Genomic DNA, 20,256 nt, shown 5'->3' with positions numbered 1-20,256 from the left:
ATCATCTCACACCGGTCAGAATGTCCATCATCAAAAAATCTAGAAACAATAAATACTGGAGAGGGTGTGGAGAAAAGGAAACACTCTTGCACTGCTGGTGAGAATGTAGGTTGATACAGCCACTATGGAGAACAGTATGGAGGTTCCTTAAAAAACTACAAATAGAACTACCATATGACCCAGCAATCCCACTACTGGGCATATACCCTGAGAAAACCATAATTCAAAAAGAGTCATGTACCAAAATGTTCATTGCAGCTCTATTTACAATAACCAGGAGATGGAAACAACCTAAGTGTTCATCATTGGATGAATGGATAAAGAAGATGTGGCACATATATACAATGGAATATTACTCAGCCATAAAATGAAACAAAATTGGGGCTTCTCTGGTGGTGCAGTGGTTGAGAGTCCGCCTGCTAATGTAGGGGGCGCGGGTTCGTGCCCCGGTCCAGGAAGATCCCACATACCGCGGAGCGGCTGGGCCTGTGAGCCATGGCTGCTGAGCCTGCGCATCCAGAGCCTGTGCTCGGCAACGGGAGAGCCAACAACAGTGAAAGCCCGTGTACCGCAAAAAAAAAAAAAAAAAAAGTAACGAAATTGAGTTATTTGTATGAGGTGGATGGACCTAGAGTCTGTCATACAGAGTGAAGTAAATCAGAAAGAGAAAGACAAATACCGTATGCTAACACATATATATGGAATCTAAGGGGAAAAAAATGTCATGAAGAACCTAGGGGTAAGACAGGAATAAAGACACAGACCTACTAGAGAATGGACTTGAGGATATGGGGAGGGGAAAGGGTAAGCTGTGACAAAGTGAGAGAGTGTCATGGACATATATACACTACCAAACATAAAATAGATAGCTAGCGGAAGCAGGCGCATAGCACAGGGAGATCAGCTCAGTGCTTTGTGACCACCTAGAGGGGTGGGATAGTGAGGGTGGGAGGGAGGGAGACACAAGAGGGAAGAGATATGGGAACATATGTATATGTATAACTGATTCACTTTGTTATAAAGCAGAAACTAACACACCATTGTAAAGCAATTATACTCCAATAATGATGTAAAAAATAAATAAGAAATAAAGATCAGCTGTTAACCTTAAAAAACAAAATTAAGTGTTTTGCATTCATTCTAATTGTGGGTATTTCTGTACTCTTCTAATAACAGATATTTCCTAATATATCTTTCTATAATGATTTTATCAACTTGAGCTTCATAACCATTTCCTTCAGATTTACATATTTTGAGTATTTATCATCTAAATATATAAAATTTTTATCAAGTTTATAACATATTTCTAATATGCTTGAATATATATTGTCTATTTTCAACTTCCAAATAACTGTACAATAGGTAGGATAAGTATTTCCATTTTTTATGTGAGGAAGATGAAGCTGGGAGAATTAAGTGCTGTCCAAGGTTGTACAGTAAATGACAGAGCTGGGGCCACATCTTCTAGTTCCATACCCAGTGATCTTTCCACCACATTAATTCTTAGACAGGCTAGTAAATAATCTGAGTTGGTGGAAAGTGCAAAATGTTAGTAGTACTTACGTTTTATAAAAGCATCTCAGTTTACTTTGACCTTATATTTTATAGGATCATATGTTCCAGCAGAATATGCTTCCTTTAGAATTGCTGAACAGATTTTTACAAGAATAAGTACTGATGATGATATTGAAACAAATTCATCAACATTTATGAAGGAAATGAAAGAGGTACCCAAGCTCAACTTTTCTTCTGTTAAAAGCATATTGAATTCTCCTATTAATGGTCAGTTATAACATAAGAAAGTATTCTTATACTTGCAGATGTGTTTATACTCCTCTACAAGAGCCAGAGGGCAGTCAAAGACAGCTTCCTAATTTCTGTCTTATGTGGAAATGGAAGCAAATGTTTTAACGAAAAATACAGCTTTAAAGAAAAAGCTAGTATTATTGAGTGATAAAAATGCACATTCATGTTTTTGTGTGAAATATATAAAAGACTTCAGAAAACAATGACCTATTCAGGAACATTTTGCATAATATCTATTGTTTCTGTTAGGCTTGGTTTTAAAATAAAAGATCACTGTGTTAAAAGGCTTTTAAAAATCATCCACTTCTGTGCTCTTGTAGAATTTTCACTTCCTCTAACAAAGTACGTATCATCACCTATTTTTGATCTGAGCAAATGTCAAGTAAGCTTGAAGGGCTAAAGGAATTCAGTACAGCTCTTGGGCTATCTTTAGTAGGTAGGAGTTATTGGATCACTATGCAGATAACTTTTTTTCTTTAGATAGTGGGAGAATAAAGTTATTTGCCCACAGTATATGATATTTATATAATTATTTAGTATGTGTTGACTATATATGGGAGAATATAACAATATACTAGGTGTTTGAGGTGTATTTTTAAGTGGTCCTAGCTCTCAAGAAGCTTAGTTCTATGGAAAGGTAAAATGGCCATGAAGGTTACTATTGTGTCATGTCATACGTCTTTATTGGGCATGGGTTTAAGTTTCTTTAATTGGGAATCAATGGACTTGGATGCTTTTCCCTAAATTTTTCTTTTCATTTTTACTGGCTATAGAGATGGTAAAATAAATTTGAGAGATAGTTCCGCGCGTTTTATGACAACAATTGATTAATCATTTGTAGAGAAGAAAATGACCATCTTTGTGCTTTATTTAAACATTTGATTCATTGGTTTATTTCACTGTACCTGAAATATCAATATTTTAGATAATGTTTATTTACCTTGTTGTCTCATACACATATGCATATGACTATTTATGTACACTCCAAAAATGTATTCTGTTAATACATTTATTCTATTGGAATTACTAAGTAATGAGATTTTTAGAAAGAAAAGCAATGCGTTAGTTTCTGCTCAGCAGGATTTCTCTGTAAAAATATATTTCAAATGAACTAATTATGAGACTGGATTTTTCCTCATTTTTTCCTATAATAGTGACAGCTGTTTGGTCACAATGAATAATACTGAAATTATATTTTCAGATAGCATATATTCTACATAATGCTAATGACAAATCACTCATATTAATTGATGAACTTGGCAGAGGTACTAATACAGAAGAAGGTATTGGCATTTGTTACGCTGTTTGTGAATATCTGCTGAGCTTAAAGGTATTCTTCTCTATTTATTTTAAGTACATTAATTTTGAGCCCTTTTTTAAAATTTCTTTTATTGAATGAAAGATTTTTAAAATTGTACAGTGCCTTACAATTTTCAAAAGTTTCACCCAGATAATTTCATATAATCCCATAATAACCCTTTTTCTTTTTTCCCCTGCCCATATATTGCCTCTGCCTCCTTCCCTCTCCCCACTGGTAGCCACTAGTTTGTTCTCTATATCTGTGAGTCTGTTTCTTTTTGTTTTATTCACTTTGTGTTGTAGTTTTAGATTCTACATATAAGTGATACCATACAGTATTTGTCTTTCTCTGTCTGACTTATTTCACTTAGCATAATGCCCTCCAAGTCCATCCATGTGGCTGCAAATGGCAAAATGTCATTCTTTTTTCAGACATGGAAAACAAACATAAGGTTACCAAGGAAAAGTGGGGAGGGGTAAACTAGGGATTAACAGATACACACTATTGTATACAAAATAGATAAACAACAAGGACCTACCGTAGCACGGGGAACTATATTTAATACCTTGCAATAACCTATAATGGAAAAGAATCTGAAAAATAATATATATATATTCTTTTGCTGTACATCTGAAACATTGTAAATCAACTATACTTCAATTAAAGAATTTTTCATTCTTATTAATGGCTGAGTAGTTTTCCACTGTGTGTGTATGTGTGATATATATATGTATATATATATATATACCACATCTTCTTTATCCACATATCTGTTTTTATAAATTTATTTTATTTATTTTGTTTTTGGCTGCACTGGGTCTTTGTTGCTTCACGTGGGCTTTTCTCTGCTTGCAGTGAGCGGGGGCTACTCTTGGTTGTGGTGCACGGGCTTCTCATTGCGGTTGCTTCCCTTGTTGGGAGCACGGGCTCTAGGTGTGTGGGCTTCAGTAGTTGTGGCACATATGCTCAGTAGTTGTGGCCCACAGGCTCTAGAGTGCAGGCTCAGTAGTTGTGGTGCACGAGCTTAGTTGCTCCATGGCATGTGGGATCTTCCCGGACCAGGGCTTGAGCCCGTGTCTCCTGCATTGGCCGGTGGATTCTTAACCACTGCGCCACCAGGGAAGCCCTCCATATACTTGTTGATGGACACTTAGGTTGCTTCCATACCTTGGCTATTGTAAATAATGTGTTGAGTCCTTCTTTGATGTATCCTTTATAAATTCATTACAATTGGATTTTACAGGCACCTACAAAATGGCTCATTAAACAATTTTAGTTAATAAAAACATACCATAGCATTTATATTTTCTTCATTTCTGATGGAAGCAAGAACAGTTAATATGATAGTCATGATGTACAAAACGAAAGGAGGAAATCAAGAAATAAAAATAATGTCAAAACTAGTCACTTGGCTTTAATTTAATCAAATTAAATAGCAAAACATGAAAACATTTCAATAATTGACTCTATGTGTAATAACATTGACTGTGATGTCACAACATGAAGTAAATTATGTATCTGAAGTCACTTTATGGAAAATCTACTTAGCTGAGATTTCACTTCTTTAAAGGAAATGTTTTTTCATAAATCAACTATGTTAAACAAACTATGATTTTTGCTCTATTATTAAGGTAACTTGTAAAATATCTTTTTAGATAATCACTCAAAATATATACTGGTATGAAAAAACTTAAATAAAAATATTTTTCTATATTTAAAGTACCTTAAAATATCCCTAAGATGAGGTTCTATACCTTAAATGAGTCCACAGTGATTTATTATATATAGAATGAGAAAAATCTTTTTTTCTTTTTTTTTCTTTTTTTATATTTTTCATGTTTTTCTTTTCTTTTTTGAGAAAAATCTTATTTTATACTTAAAGAAGAATATGTGATGAATCAGAACTAATGTTAATAGATAACATTAGTCTTTGTAATTCTGAATCTGTTTCAGTCGATAAGAATTTCTCATATAAATAAGATGCATATATTACTTATTGGGATTAAAAGCTAATTAGTAACAGTGTTGCTAAATTTTATATGTCAGCTTGACTGGTCTATGGAGTACCCAGACATGTGGTCAAACGTTTTCTGGGTGTATCTGTGAGGGTGTTTCTGAATGAGATTAGAATTTGAATTGGTAGAATGAGTAAAGCAGATTGCCCTTTCTAATGTGGGTGAGCCTTAGCCAGTCACTTTTGAGTGGGGCCCAGTTGAAGGCCTGAATAGAATGAAAAGATTGACCCCTTGGAGTAGGAGGAAACTCCTGCCTGACTACCTTCAGTCTTGAACATCGGTTCTTTCCTGCCTTTCGTCTGGAACTGAAACATCAGTTCTTTCTGGGTCTTGAGCATGCTAACATTTAGACTAGAACTACACCGTCGACCCTCCTGGTTCTCAGGCCTTTGGACTTGGAGTGGAACTACAGCATTAGCTTTCCTGGGTCTGCAGCTTGATGATTGCAGATTTGGGGACTTGTCAGTCTCCATGATCATGTGAGCCAATTCCTTATAATAAATCTTTCTCTTTCTCTCTACAGACAGACACAGACACACACCCACGTACACACACACACAAATATATCCTATTAATTGGTTTCTCTGGAGAACCCTGACTAATACAGATTTTAATATCAAGAGTGGTTCTAGGGGAACAGAATTTTAGGGATGAATGTTTTGAGTTAGTTCTGGAGTTTCTAGAATCGATTTTCTAAGCTAATTAGATTTAAAGATACTAATGACTCTATTTCCAGTAGTAAAGAAAGCACTGGTAGTCCATAGTGTGATCTAGCAATAGAAATATGCAAGATATCACCATTGGATATTCTTTTTTTAAAAATTTTTAAATAATTAATTTATTAATTAATTTATTTTTGGCTGCATTGGGTCTTTGTTGCTGCACACAGGCTTTCTCTAGTTGCAGCAAGTGGGGGCTACTCTTCACTGTGGTGTGCAGGCTTCTCATTGTGGTGGCTTCTCTTGTTGCGGAGCACGGGCTTTAGGCGCGCGGGCTTCAGCAGTTGTGGCACGCAGGCTCGGTAGTTGTGGCTCACGGGCTCTAGAGCACAGGCTTAGTAGTTGTGGTGCACAGGCTTAGTTGATCCGTGGCATGTGGAATCTTCCTGGACCAGGGCTCGAACCTGTGTCGCCTGCATTGCCAGGTGGATTCTTAACTACTGTGCCACCACAAAAGTCCCACCATTGGATATTCTTAATCAACCACTTATAAGAAGCAAGGAGCTGGGTAACTGTGTAGATGATACTTTCAAACGTTTTTGGCAAACTAACAAATATAATGAGATTGGCTGGTTGCTTCTAATTTGCTGAACAAAGTGGGGAAAGAAAAGATGAGTTCAGGAATTCAATTTCTGAGTAAATCCGTGCCTAAAAGACCTGAAAGCTTCTATGTATGTCCTGAAGGAGACTCTTATCTCCTATAGCCTGAGGTTACTGAAAATCAAACCCAGAGTCTCATTCTTTGACTGGCTGAATTACAGTGCAAGTTGAACTCCCAGCCACATAGTAGCGACTCTATTTTTAAAGTCAAAACATTGATTGGCAAGGAATGGGATCCTGAAGGTTGGAGTGGAGACATGTGGGAAGACTCTAATAAAGCTGGGGACATTGAACCTCTAAGTTCTAATGAGTCTTCTTTGCCAGTGGAAGAGGCTTCTCTACCCTCAGTGTGAGTAGCATCCCCAGCCCGTATGAGGGGATTAAGTCTGCTTTGTCTGAAGAAACTGTAATGACTTCCCCTAAGGCAGTTGCCATGTAAAACAATGCTAATTCTCCTCAGGATCCACCCTTACCATCCTTCTATGCTTCTAAACTATAAATAGACTCAGGTCCCAGCAGGCCCGTAAAGGTGAGGTATGAAGTGTGGCCCATGAGGAGGTACACTACACTTCAAAAGAACTACTTGAGTTTTCTAGTAAATACAGATAGAAATCTGGGGAACATGTATGGAACTGAATATTAAGGATGTGGGATAATGATGGAAGGAACATGAAGTTGGATAAGGCCAAATTTATTGATATGTACCCACTAAGAGGTTTTGAATTTCATGTTGCAGCTCAGGATGTTTGGTTCGTTAGTTGAAACATGAACCAAAATGTAGCCCATAGTGAGTGACTTGCAAATGCTGTATCTGCCTTGGTTTAATGTAAAGGAAAAGATTCAGAGGATTAGGGAGATCGGAATGTTATGGATTTGTCATTTAAGACCTACTCACCTACTCTGCAAGGGTCCAGAAGACATACCTTTCACTATGACTGTGAGAAATAAATTTGTGAGGAGAGCCCCAACATCCTTAAAGAGCTCTGTGATCACTCTTCTCTGTAGGTCATATCTTACAGTGGAAACTGCAGTCACTGAATTAGGAAACCTGAATACAGTGGGAGTAATTGGATCTTGCCATAGCAGGATGTACCAATGGATGGTACTCTACTACCAAAGGCAAGACAGGCATGGTTACCAAAACAGACAGCAGAGTCCAAGCAGCAATCAGAATAGTCTTGACTTGGGCAGTCATATGGCATTTGCTAGTTGATTGTGGTGTCCCTAGAAGTGAAATAGAAAGGAAGCTTATTAAATTCGTATGTGATCTTCTAGATAAGCAGAAAAGTTTTAGGTCAGGTGAACAAAAGTCTAGCCTGAACCATAAAAAAGAGAGTCAGGGCCCCTCAGCCAGTTTCTAGATCTGAGCCAGTTTACAGATCTAGAAGTTCTTAAATGAAGGGGAAGCCAGGTCCCCAGGAGGAGGGACTCTGGTACACTCCAAAAATATTTTATGTTAATTTTTCTCCCAGCCTTCTCCAAAGGGACCTACAGCCTTTTACCAGGGTAACTGTGCATTGGGGAAAGAGGAAATAATCAGGCTTTTTGAGGGCTACTAGACACTGGCTCTGAACTGACTCTAATTACAGAGACCCAAAACATCACTGTGGTTTACCAGTCAGGGCAGGGCTTATGGAAGTCAGATGATCAATGGAGTTTTAGCTCAGGTCTATCTTACAGTGAGCCCGATGGGTATGCAACCCATCTTGTGATTATTTTCCCAGTTCTAGAATGTATAATTGGGATATGTGTATTCAGCAGCTGGTTAAATCCTCACATTGGTTCCCTGACCTGTGGAGTGAGGACTGTTATGGTAGGAGAGAGCAAATGGAAGCCACTAGAACTGTTTCTTGGTAGGAAAATAGTAACCCAAAGCAGTACCCCATTCCTAGAGAGATTGGAGACATTAGTGCCACCATCAAGGACTTGAAAGTTGCAGGGGTGGTGATTCCCATCACATTCCCATTTAACTCATCTATTTTGCCTGTGCAGAGGACAGATGGACCTTGGAGAATGACAATGAATAATTGTAACCTTAACCAGGTGGTGACTGCAATTGCAGCTATTTGTACCAGATGAGATTTCATTGCTTGAGCATATTAACATATCCCGTGGTACCTGGTATGTGGCTAATTAATCTAGCCAATGCATTTTTCTCCATACCTGTCAATAAAGATCACCAGAAGCAGTTTGCTTTCAGCTGGCAAGGTCAGCAGTACCCCTTCACTGTCCAACTTCAGGGGTATATCAGCTCTCCAACTCCGTCATAATCTAGTTTGTAAGGATCTTGATTCCTTTCGACAGGATATCACACTGGTCCATTACATTGAGAACATTATGCTGATTGGACCTAGTGAGAACAAAGTAGCAACTACTCTAGACTTATTGGTAAGACATCTGTGTATCAGAAAGGGGAGATAAATCCAACAAGAGTACAGGGGCCTAAAGACCTGTACTCTGAAAACTTAGAAGATGATGAAAGAAATTGAAGACAACACAGATGGAAAGATATACCCTGTTCTTGGATTAGATGAATCAATATTGTTAAAATGACTGTACTCCAAGGCAATCTACAGATTCAGTGCAGTTCCTGTCAAATTACCAATAGCATTTTTTACATAAGTAGAACAAAGAATTTTTTAATTTGTATGGAAACACAAAAGACCCCAAATAGCCAAAGTAATCTTGAGAAAGGAGAACGAAGCTGGAGGAATCAACCTCCCTGACTTTGGACTATACTACAAAGCTGCAGTAATTAAAACAGTATGGTACTGGCACAAAAAACCAATCAATGGAACAGGATAGAAAGCCCAGAAATAAACCCACTCACCTATGGTCAAGTAATCTATGACAAAGGAGGCAAGAATATATAATGGAGAAAAGACAGTCTCTTCAATAAGTAGTACTGGGAAAATTGGACAGCTACATGTAAAAGAATGAAATTGGACCATTCTCTAACACCATACACAAAAATAAATTCAAAATGGATTAAAGACATAAATGTAAGACTATAAAACTCCTAGAGGAAAATATAGGCAGAATACTCTCTGACATAAATTGCAGCAATATCTTTTTGGATCTGTCTCCTAGAGTAATAGAAATAAAACCAAAAATAAACAAATGGGACCTAATTAAATTTAAAAGTTTTTGCACAGCAAAGGAAATCGTAAACAAAAAGACAATCTATACAGAATGGGAGAAAATATTTGCAAATGATGCTACATACAAGGGCTTAATCTCCAAAATATACAAACAGCTCATACAGCTTAATATCTAAAAAACAAACAATCCAATCAAAAAATGGGCAGAAGATCTAAATAGACACTTCCCCAAAGAAGACATATAGATGGCCAACAGGCATCTATGAAAAGATGCTCAGTATCACCAATTATTAGAGAAATGCAAATCAAAACTACAATGAGATATTACCTCTCACCAGTCAGAATGGCCATCATTAAAAAGTCTACAAATAATAAATGCTAGAGAGGGTGTGGAGAAAAAGGAGCCCTCCTACACTGTTGGTGGGAATATAAATTGGTGCAGCCACTCTGGAGAACAGTATGGGGGTTCCTTAAAAACCAAAAATAGAGCTACTGTATGATCCACCAAATCCCACTCCTGGGCATATATCCAGAGAAAACTATAATTTGAAAAGATACATGCACCCCAGTATTCATAGCAGCACTATATACAATAGCCAAGGCATGGGAGCAACCTAAATGTCCATAGACAGATGAATGGCTAGAGAAGATGTGGTATGTATATGTGTGTGTGTGTGTGTGTGTGTGTCTACACACACACACACACACACACAGTGGAATACTACTCAACCATAAAAAAGAATGAAATAATGCCATTTGCAGCAACATGGATGGACCTAGAGATTATCATATTAAGTGAAGTAAGTCAGAGAAAGACAAGTATCATATGATATCACTCACATGTGGAATCTAAACAAAATGATACAAATGAACTTATTTACAAAACAGAAATAGACTCACAGACATAGAAAACAAACTTATGGTTACCAAAGGGATAGCAGGGGTTGGGGGAGACATAAATCAGGAGTTTAGGATTAACATATATATGCTACTGTATATAAAATAGGTAAACAACAAGGACCTCCTGCATAGCACAGGGAAGTATACTCAATATCTTATAATAACCTATAATAGAAAACAATCTGGAAAAGAATATACATATATGTATAACTCAGTCACTTTGCTATACAATTAAAACTAACACGATATTGTAAATTAACTATACTTCAATTTTTAAAAAATGTAAAAAAGGGAAAAAGTATAGGGGCCTTCTACCTCAGTGAAATTTCTAGGAGTCCAGTGACATGGGGCATGTTGAGTTATCCCTTCTAAGGTGAAATATAAGTTGTTACACCTGGCCTGTCCTACAGCTAAAAAGAGGCAAAATACATCGTTGGCTTCTTTGGATTTTAGAAGCAACCTATTTCTCATTTGGATGTGTTACTCCAGCCCATTTACCAAGTGACCTGAATACTGCTAGTTTTGCATGGGGCTCAGAGCGGGAGAAGGCTCTGCAACAGGTTCAGCCTTGCAAGCTGCTCTGCTACTTAGGCCATATGATCAAGCAGGTCCAATAGCGTTTGAAGTATCAGTGACAGATAAGAGATGCTATTTGGCCCCTTTGGCAGGCCCTTTGTAGGTGACTTGTAGCACAGGGCATTAGGATTTTGGAGCAAAGCCCAAAGCCCTGCCATCCTCTGTAGATAACTACTGTCCTTTTGAGAAACAGCTCATGGCCTGCTACTGTGCCTTAGTAGAGACACAATGATTAACCACGGGCCACCAAGTTATCATGTGACCTGAGCTGCCCATCATGAGCTGGGTGTTATCTGATCCACCAGCCATAACGTTGGGCATGCACAGCAGCACTCCATCATCAAATGGAAGGGGTATATACATGATTGGGCCTGAGAAGTCCCTGAAGGCACAAGTAAGTTACATGAAGGCATGGCCCAAGTACTCATGGTCCCCACTCCTACTAAACTACTTTCTTTCACCTTGTACCTGTGGCCTTATAGAGAGTTGACAGGGGAAGAGAAGACTTACCTTGTTTACAGATCATTTTGTATGATATTCAGGTGCTACCCAAAAGTGGACAGCTCTAGCACTATAGTCCCTTTATAGTCCCTGAAGAACACTGGTGAAGGAAAATTGTCTGACTGGGCAGAACTTGAAGCATTGTACCTGGTTGTTATTTTGCTTGTGAGGAGAAATGGCCGGTTGTGTGATTACATATCAATTCATGGGCTGTAGCCAATGGTATGGCTGAGACTTGGAAGGAACATTTTTGGAAAATTGGTGACAAGGATGTTTGGGGAAGAGGGATGTGGGTAAATCTCTCTGAATAAGCAAAAAAATGGAAATATATTTGTGTCCCATGTGAATACTTACCAAAGAGTGGCCTCAGGAGAGGAGGATTTTAATAATCAACTGGATAGGATGACCTGTTCTGTGGATATCAGTCTGCCTCTTTCCTCAGCCACCCCTGCCATCACCCACGGGGCTCATGAACAAAGTGGCCATGGTAGCATGGATGGAGGTTGTGTAGGGGCTCAGCAAAATAAATTTCCACTCACCATGGCCAACCTGCCCAGTCTGCACTGAGCCTCTGATACAGCACTATTCCCCAAGATGATTAGCCAGCTGCCTGGTGGCAGGTTGATTATGTTGGACCACTTCCATCACGAAAAGGGCAGCAACTTGTTCTTACTGGACTAGATACTTACTGTGGGTACAGAGTTGCCTTCCCTGCATATGTGGCTTCTGCAAAAACTACCACCCATGAACTTAACAGAATGCTTTATCCACCATCACAGTATTCCACACAGAATTGCAGAATTGCTTCTGATTAAGGAACTCACTTCCTAACAAATGCAATGCAGCAATGGGCCCATGTTCATGGAATTCACTTGTCTTATGTTCTCCACCATCCTGAAGCAGCTGGCTTGATAGTAAAAATATAATTATTGTTACTTACTTTTTTTTTTTTGCGGTACGCGGGCCTCTCACTGTTGTGGCCTCTCCCATTGCGGAGCACAGGCTCCGGACGCGCAGGCTCAGCGGCCATGGCTCACGGGCCCAGCCACTCCGCGGCATGTGGGATCTTACCGGACCGGGGCACAAACCCGCATCCCCTGCATCGGCAGGTGGACTCTCAACCACTGCGCCACCAGGGAAGCCCGCTACTTACTTTTAAGGAGCCTAATTTGTAATCTAGTATCTTTAGTGCCTAGCACAATCCTTGCAATATAAAGGTCCTGAATAATTATTCGTTAAGTCTAATTAACCCGAAATAGAGTTTACAGAGTTACTAGAATAGATTGATTTGATATATGAAATTTGAGCATGTTAGTGTTATTATGAACATGGTCTCTAGCTTCTAAATATTGATAGTTTACTGGGTTTCTGAATATTTTCGTGTTGCTTTGTAAATTTGGTTTGTTTTATACCTTTTGGTTTGTTTAGTAGTTTTGGAGATTTATTATTTTTCTGTCATATACAAAACCATTCCTCCCTCTGCTACCCCCTTTCCATAGTTGATAGCCATTTGCCAGTCAGATATTTTCTTTTTAATGTCTTAATATTTAAAATTTCCACTAATCACCTATTTAGTTTCTCACTTGTATCTTAAAACATAACGAGTTAGAGCCATATCTCCTTCTGCTTCAGTAACTCTGGGCAGGAAGCCACTGCGCTGGTCAAAAGTCACTTGAACCACCTCCATCAAAATCACCTAAAGTACTTAGGGAAAATGCAGTTCCCTGGGGCCCTAAATTACACTGCTGATTGTTAGAATGTGAGCGGGATAAGCACCAAGAATTTGCATCTTTAACAAGCTCTCCAGGGGATTACTAAAGTTTAAGAATCATTGTACTAAGCAGTGTCCTCAACCTTTTTTCCCCTTAACTACCTATTCCCAAACACAATGCAAATATAAAAGCAAAAACCTTTGCAATTTCAAATATCTAAGACAATCCATTGATTTCACTTTCCCAAAACTACTTATATGGAAGGAAGCTAGTTTTAAAGTAAAGGTTTTTAAAAGTTGAGGGAAATTTTATTATTTCATTTGTGGATTACTTCTCTAATAAATGATTACCTCAGTTAGTAGCTTTATTTCTGGTAAACTTCATCCTTTCAATATCTTCAGGTTTCTTTTTTTAGGATTTTTGCATTTGTTCTCTTTCCCATAGCATAACATACGTGTGTGTGTAATCATAATAAATATTTTTTCTTCATTGAATATAAAATTTCAAAACATTTTAAGATTAATTGACCATGTTAGCGTCAAAGTTCATCAGTTTCATTTCTACATTTCTGCTAAGCTACTTAGAAGGTTAAACTAAAAATTTATGTTTAAATAGTTAAAATAAAATTTTCTAGTTCATTTAAAAATACTGATATTCATTGTTGTATATTCTAGGCATTTACACTGTTCGCTACACATTTCCTGGAACTATGCCATATAGATGTTCTATATCCTAATGTAGAAAACGTGCATTTTGAAGTTCAACATGTAGAGAACACCTCAAGAAATAAAGAAGCAATCTTGTATACCTACAAACTTTCTAAGGGACTTACAGAAGAAAAAAATTATGGTATTGCATATAGAAATTATATATATACACTGAAACACTACATATTCTTGTAAGACAAACTTTCTTCTCTTTACTTGACTGTCAGTCTAAGCAACTTTCCTTTTCATTCTTTTGAGTGCTTATATGATCTAAGACTGTATTTTCTATGTCAAACTCACATTTTATATATATTAAGCTTATTTTAAAACATATTAACAGTAACTATGTAGAATTATAATACATGAAAGTCCCAGAAGTATAGTTTCTATCCTTAGAAAAATGTAGTTAGTTTATATTTGCAAGTTATATAATGAATTGAAAATTATGTATTTCTTAGATACTCTTTCAGTAACAGCATCCCTCTGTTTTCTTCAGATTCAGGGAACTTGATAACTAAATCTTAAGTCTTAAAATGGAATGTATTACCAAATTATGTGTGTTCATAAACTTGGTTAGATATTTTCTATCTAAATCATTTTGTGACATGTAAAGTGGCACAGATTGAGGAAATTTTCAGTTGAATTTTACACATAAAGTTCCAAAACTTATTTTAGCTATGAATGTGACATTTGTGAGGGTAAAAATAGCATCTTTGTTTTGCTATTTGAAATGGGAAAATCAAATGGATAACTTAATTTGTATCAGATGTTCAATCTTTATAAGCCTCAGTTTCATCTATTAAATGGTGATATATGTGGATTTCTGAAGATTAAATGAATTATCAAATACAAACTGCCTAGCATAGTGCCTAGCAATTAGTAACTTCTAAATAAATGTTAGTGTTGCTTCTGTTGCCTCTAAAGCAATAAATGAACTATTGGCACATAGTAGAAAGTCTATAAGGCATTTACACAATAAAAATCTGGGAACATGAGAATACTAGTTGGTATTTGAATTTGCATGAAGAGTAGTCACCTACCATTATGTCTTCAGAGAAATTCTTCCCTCGTTGATCCGCTAGATAGATGAATATTCAGCTGTAGGCTTATCTCTGACTACACTTTCTTCTACCCTGAAAAACCTGTTATTTCCTTTGACCTATAAACCAACTGAATTTGTAGTTGGAATTTCAATGTTATTACTACCATTTGATTTTTTATTACCTCTTTTCCTTTCCCTATCATGTTTTCTGCTATCTCAGAGGTATCTTCAGAGGTAATTGATATTCTAATTTGTCTTAAATGTCTTAGCAAGTAATTAAATCTCATAATTGGTAAGTTGTCATCCAGAAATTAGGGAAACTTAATTTTGAGAATTAAGTAGTTCATAAATATCTAAGAAAGGAAATTTAAGTCTGTGAAGAAAAGATTAATACTGATTAAAACAAACTTAACAAAACCAGCAATAATAATATTGAAGCCCCATTCTTGATAATTTTAGGATTAAAAGCTGCAGAGGTGTCGTCACTCCCACCATCAATTGTCTTGGATGCCAAAGAAATCACAAGTCAAATAACCAGACAAATTTTGGTAAGAAACTCTTTAGCAATAAGAATTGTTTTTCAAATTCAAGAAAATACTTTTAGTGTACATTTTTATTATGGCCTCGGATCTAAATATATATAATTAATAATTAAAATATTTAAAACAAAAACCTAATTCCTAAATAAAGAAAATCCTTTTTCCTTCTCAAAACTTTTTTGGTTTGATCTATTATAACTTTTCCCAGCATACCTACTAATAAGATAGGAGACAAAAGTTAAACAGTTGTGTTCCTACTTGTTACTACACTGACTTTATGATAAGAAAAGAAATCTCTATAAAGTAAGCATTAAAAATAAAAATCACTATGCACAACATTTTCATGTCTTTTTAAATAGTTTTCAAAGCTCTTCTATCCATTATCATATATAAGCCTTGTAACTCTTCATGAAGCAGTTAGGTCTAATAAAAGATAAATAATAAAGGTATTATTTTTATGTGCATTTTTACAGCTGAGGTTCATAGAGCTTAAGTGATTTGCTAGGAAGCAGTAGATCCAACACTGAATTCACATCTGTTAACTGAAAATTTGGAAATCCTTTTTCAGGTTTTTACATCAAGTTGCCTTATATTGTTTTAAGAATCCAGTGTGTTCAGTAAACTATGCTAGGTGCAGTATGAAATTTTCTTCAGTATTAACAGTTTCCTGTGTCTTTCACTCTTTCTTAACCTGCCTTCAATTTTTCTTTCGCATTCCTCAGTCTTTTGACCTCCTAGACTGCTTTTACGACTCTACTTGCCTAACTACTCCATTGGAATTCCTTTGCCAGTAATTTTGGCAGTGCTTCACTTCGAAAGAACCTCTCATTACCTAGTTCTTCAGAATTCCTCTTGCCAAATTCCAATTATGGGCAACCTCTCCAGTAGCCTTCTAGGTTTTGGATTTCCTGATGCTGCTCAAAATATATTCAGGCTAATTTTAGCCACTGCAAATTTGTATATACTAACTTTGGTTGAATATTTTACTGAATAGTTTTTTCTTCTGTCCCATTAATCTATGTGGTTTCTTATAGTAACTCTTTCAAAATGTTTCTACTCTTCCTGAGCCCTCAATAACCTTACTCTCTACAAAAAAATTTACCTCCTATACTTTTTGAGAGACTTGAGGTCATCCTGGTGAGTCCTTGAACCTTTTCCTCCTTCAGAATTCTATTTTGGAATTTCTGTTTTTTACCTATTTCTCTTCCTTCCTATTTCAGAGGAAGAGATTACCTTTCAACCTTTTCTTTTTTTTTTTTTTTTGCAGTACGTGGGCCTCTCACTGTTGTGGCCTCTCCCGTTTTGCGGAGCACAGGCTCCGGACGCGCAGGCTCAGCGGCCATGGCTCACGAGCCCAGCAGCTCCGCGGCATGTGGGATCTTACTGGACCGGGGCACGAACCTGCGTCCCCTACATCAGCAGGCGTACGCTCAACCACTGCGCCACCAGGGAAGCCCCTTTCAACCTTTTTAAGGTTAACTTTTCTACCTTCTTTACATCTCGATTAAGATCAGTTTCTTCATCAGTTTTTCTTCTTAGTGTTTTTTTCAGTGGCTTTTTTTTCCCCTATGAATATGGTTAAGTTTTTCCCAATAAATCTTTTTTTTTTTACCTTCTCAAATTATATTTCTCTTCCTTTTACTGCCAGTTTCCCAAGAGTAATCTATACTTGCTTCTTCCATTTTCCACTTGCAAACTGGATCTTGTCATCACTCCACAGAAAGTTTCCTCTTAAAAACTAACTATTCATAAAATTGTATGGCCTTTTTTTCACTTCTCATCTTCCCTGTTCCCTCTACGGCATTTGCCACTACCCTTCTTTCCCTTTTCATAATTCTTCCCTGTCTTGGCTACTGTGGAATTGTCCTCTCCTGGATGTTCTTATTCTCCTACCCCTTTGATTATTACTTCTTTCCTTTCTTCACTAGTGCTTTATATTATTCCACCTACCAAACAGAAGTATTCCTAAGATTTTACCATTGTTTCTTTGTTTAAAATTCTATACTCTTGGGCTTCCCTGGTGGCGCAGTGGTTGAGAGTCCGCTTGCCGATGCAGGGGACACGGGTTTGTGCCCCTATCCGGGAGGATCCCACATGCCGCGGAGCGGCTGGGCCCGTGAGCCATGGCCGCTGAGCCTGTGTGTCCGGAGCCTGTGCTCCGCGACGGGAGAGGCCACAACAGTAAGAGGCCCGCGTACCACAAAAAAAAAAAAAAAATTCTATACTCTTGCTGATCTCACCTTTCCTCAGCCTCCACTTTCATTTCTTTTTGACTCTGAATCTATATATTTTTATCCATAGTTCTTCTTGAAATCTTAATTTATGTTTTCACTCTTCAGTAGGTTCGAAATTAAATTTATCATCTTTTGAAAAATCTTCTCATCTCTTCACTTTCAGATCTCCTAGTGACCCATCAGAGCTATGAATCCTTCTTCTTAATTACCTCTCATTAGGACTAAGCAGTAGGTTCTCTCTCTTTTCCAACCCATTCTACATACTTCTACAAGATTGTCTTCTAATGCATAGTTCTTATGTTGTTTCCTGCTCGGAAATTTTCAGTTGTGTCTTACCAAATAAAAGTTGAACTCCTTAGCCTAATGTTGAAAGTCTTCTATGATTATTTCTCAAAATGTAATCTGAGGATTACCTACGTTAGAATCACCTGGGATACTGGGTACCATCCCAGATTTTCAAGGGTCTCCTGTGGCTCAAGGATTTACATTTTTAACCAGTCTTCAGATGATTTTTAAGCAAACTAAAGTTTGTTAACTACTGCTTTATGATATCCCTTTGTTTACTACCTCAGTGTTGTATAACATTACTCAATTTAACTATAATGTACATTTCTGCCACATTGAATTACTTGTCATTTCATCATTTTGACCTGATTGTGTACCATACTTTCTAATGTGTTTGTTCTCTCTGTTTCTTCCATCTGGAATGCCCTCCCTTCTAGGCTCTTCTGTCCATCAAGATTCATTTCAAGTACTCCATCCTATTTAAGCTTTTCTTGACACAAGCTGGAAGTGAACTTTCTTTCCTCTGAACATTTTATATCCCTCTTAGGGGACTTTTCATGATTAATCAGTTGCTTGTAAACATGTCTGTTTCACTGTAAGACTGAGCTTTTTGACTTCCATTATCACGTCAGGATGACATTTTTGTATGCCCCCATAGTCATGAATGCAAGTTATAGGGTCTGGAATATAGATAATAATAGATATTCAATAACTGTCATTTAAATAATAAACTGATAGTTGATCAATCAGTGTATCAAATAGATGGATGGATCAATATATGATAATCTTATTCTACCTCATGGAGTCGTATTCATTTTTCCTATAGTGAAAGTAGAGAAATATCTGGAATTCTTGGCTATTGAGGAGTTGAAGGGATTGTATTTCCTTTAGTGAATGGAAGCTAAGTCTTTACATAGTTAAGATTGAAAATGCTGCTTCCTCTTTCTAGCTCAGGCAAAGAAATGAATGTAGAATTTTCTAGCTATACTCCCAACCCTGAAGGGAGGTATTCAAGGACTGAATTCTAAAGGTCTTCCAAAGTATTAGAAGATTCCCATTTTAAACATTATTTCTTGGGTATCCTCAAGTATAGTTTGTAAGTATAATTAAGACATAATTTCAACTAGCAATTTATGTTGCTTATTTTAAAAATGTAATTTACCCCTCAGGCAGTATTTTCTTTTAGGCTCTAGCAATCCTATATATGAACTGTTTTGAGGGACAAGCAGTTTACTGATGACCCATTCTGTCTACTAGTTTATCTGTTGGGGAATTAAAGTAGGAGATACAGAGTAGTACTCTGAGTGACATTTAAAATTATGAATACTGCATAGCAATGAGCAGAGTGCTATTTTCCCATACCTTTTTGATGAGAAAGTGTTTGTAGAACATAACTCTGTGGATTTTCTATTACTCTTTGGTGTTGTGTTGAGATATTTGACCATTTAGCAGATTTTTTTTTCATTGAGAAGTGGTTTTCAAGGATTAAGGATCTGTCATAAGGTAGTAAATACTCATGAGAAATGTTATTCTCCAAAATAATATTTATTTCTTCTGGTACATGATTAGCTAGTTGGATGGGGCTGACTTATCCAAAGGGATTGGTTAACCATTGAGTTCTTATTTCTATGAAAGGAGATAGAATATTGCCAAAATAAAAATGATAGTATTTATATTTTAATTTTTATCTATATTTTTTCAATAACAGCAAAGCCAAAGGAGTACCCCTGAGATGGAAAGACAGAGAGCTGTGTACCATCTAGCTACTAGGCTCGTTCAAACTGCTCGAAACTCTCAATTGGATCCAGACAGTTTACGAACATATTTAAGTAATCTCAAAAAGAAGTATGAAGCAGATTTTCCCAGGGCTAAACAAGTTTCAGGAAACACTGAAGAATAATAGCAACTCACATCTTATACTAATGAAATAATATGTCTTAATATGAGGAACCTAGAATTCATTTTTCCCAAGAGCAAAAGAAAGTAATATTTGTTAAATTTTGTATTTTAATTGAAAATTACATTATATTAACCTCAGAATTATCATCTATATGTTCTATATAAGAAAATATTTGTTATATAACTTAAAAAATGAGAACTATTTAAAGAACTGATTTTTATGTTAGAAAAAAGTGTAACGTGACACTTTTTTCTCATTTATGAAACTTCATGTTAAGTTTATTTATATTTACAAGTTATGGTTTAAAATGTTATCATAA

General features: G+C 36.7%; 1 protein-coding gene across 1 annotated transcript in view; it reads left to right on the top strand.

Annotated features, from left to right (window-relative positions):
- Window positions 1-20,015, top strand: part of MSH4 (mutS homolog 4) — a 93,704-nt gene extending 73,689 nt beyond the window's left edge. Inside the window, exons 15-19 of the mRNA XM_060139736.1 lie at window positions 1,609-1,727; window positions 3,008-3,136; window positions 13,905-14,079; window positions 15,439-15,527; window positions 19,746-20,015. Of these exons, the coding sequence (XP_059995719.1) occupies window positions 1,609-1,727; window positions 3,008-3,136; window positions 13,905-14,079; window positions 15,439-15,527; window positions 19,746-19,937 (704 nt within the window). The 3' untranslated portion in view covers window positions 19,938-20,015. The remainder of the gene's footprint in view (window positions 1-1,608; window positions 1,728-3,007; window positions 3,137-13,904; window positions 14,080-15,438; window positions 15,528-19,745) is intronic.
- The last annotated feature ends 241 nt before the right edge of the window (window positions 20,016-20,256 follow it).

The sequence above is a fragment of the Lagenorhynchus albirostris genome, chromosome 2, assembly GCF_949774975.1.
Source record: "Lagenorhynchus albirostris chromosome 2, mLagAlb1.1, whole genome shotgun sequence".
NCBI classification, from domain to species: domain Eukaryota; kingdom Metazoa; phylum Chordata; class Mammalia; order Artiodactyla; family Delphinidae; genus Lagenorhynchus; species Lagenorhynchus albirostris.
This window is presented reverse-complemented; position numbering and strand designations above follow the sequence as displayed.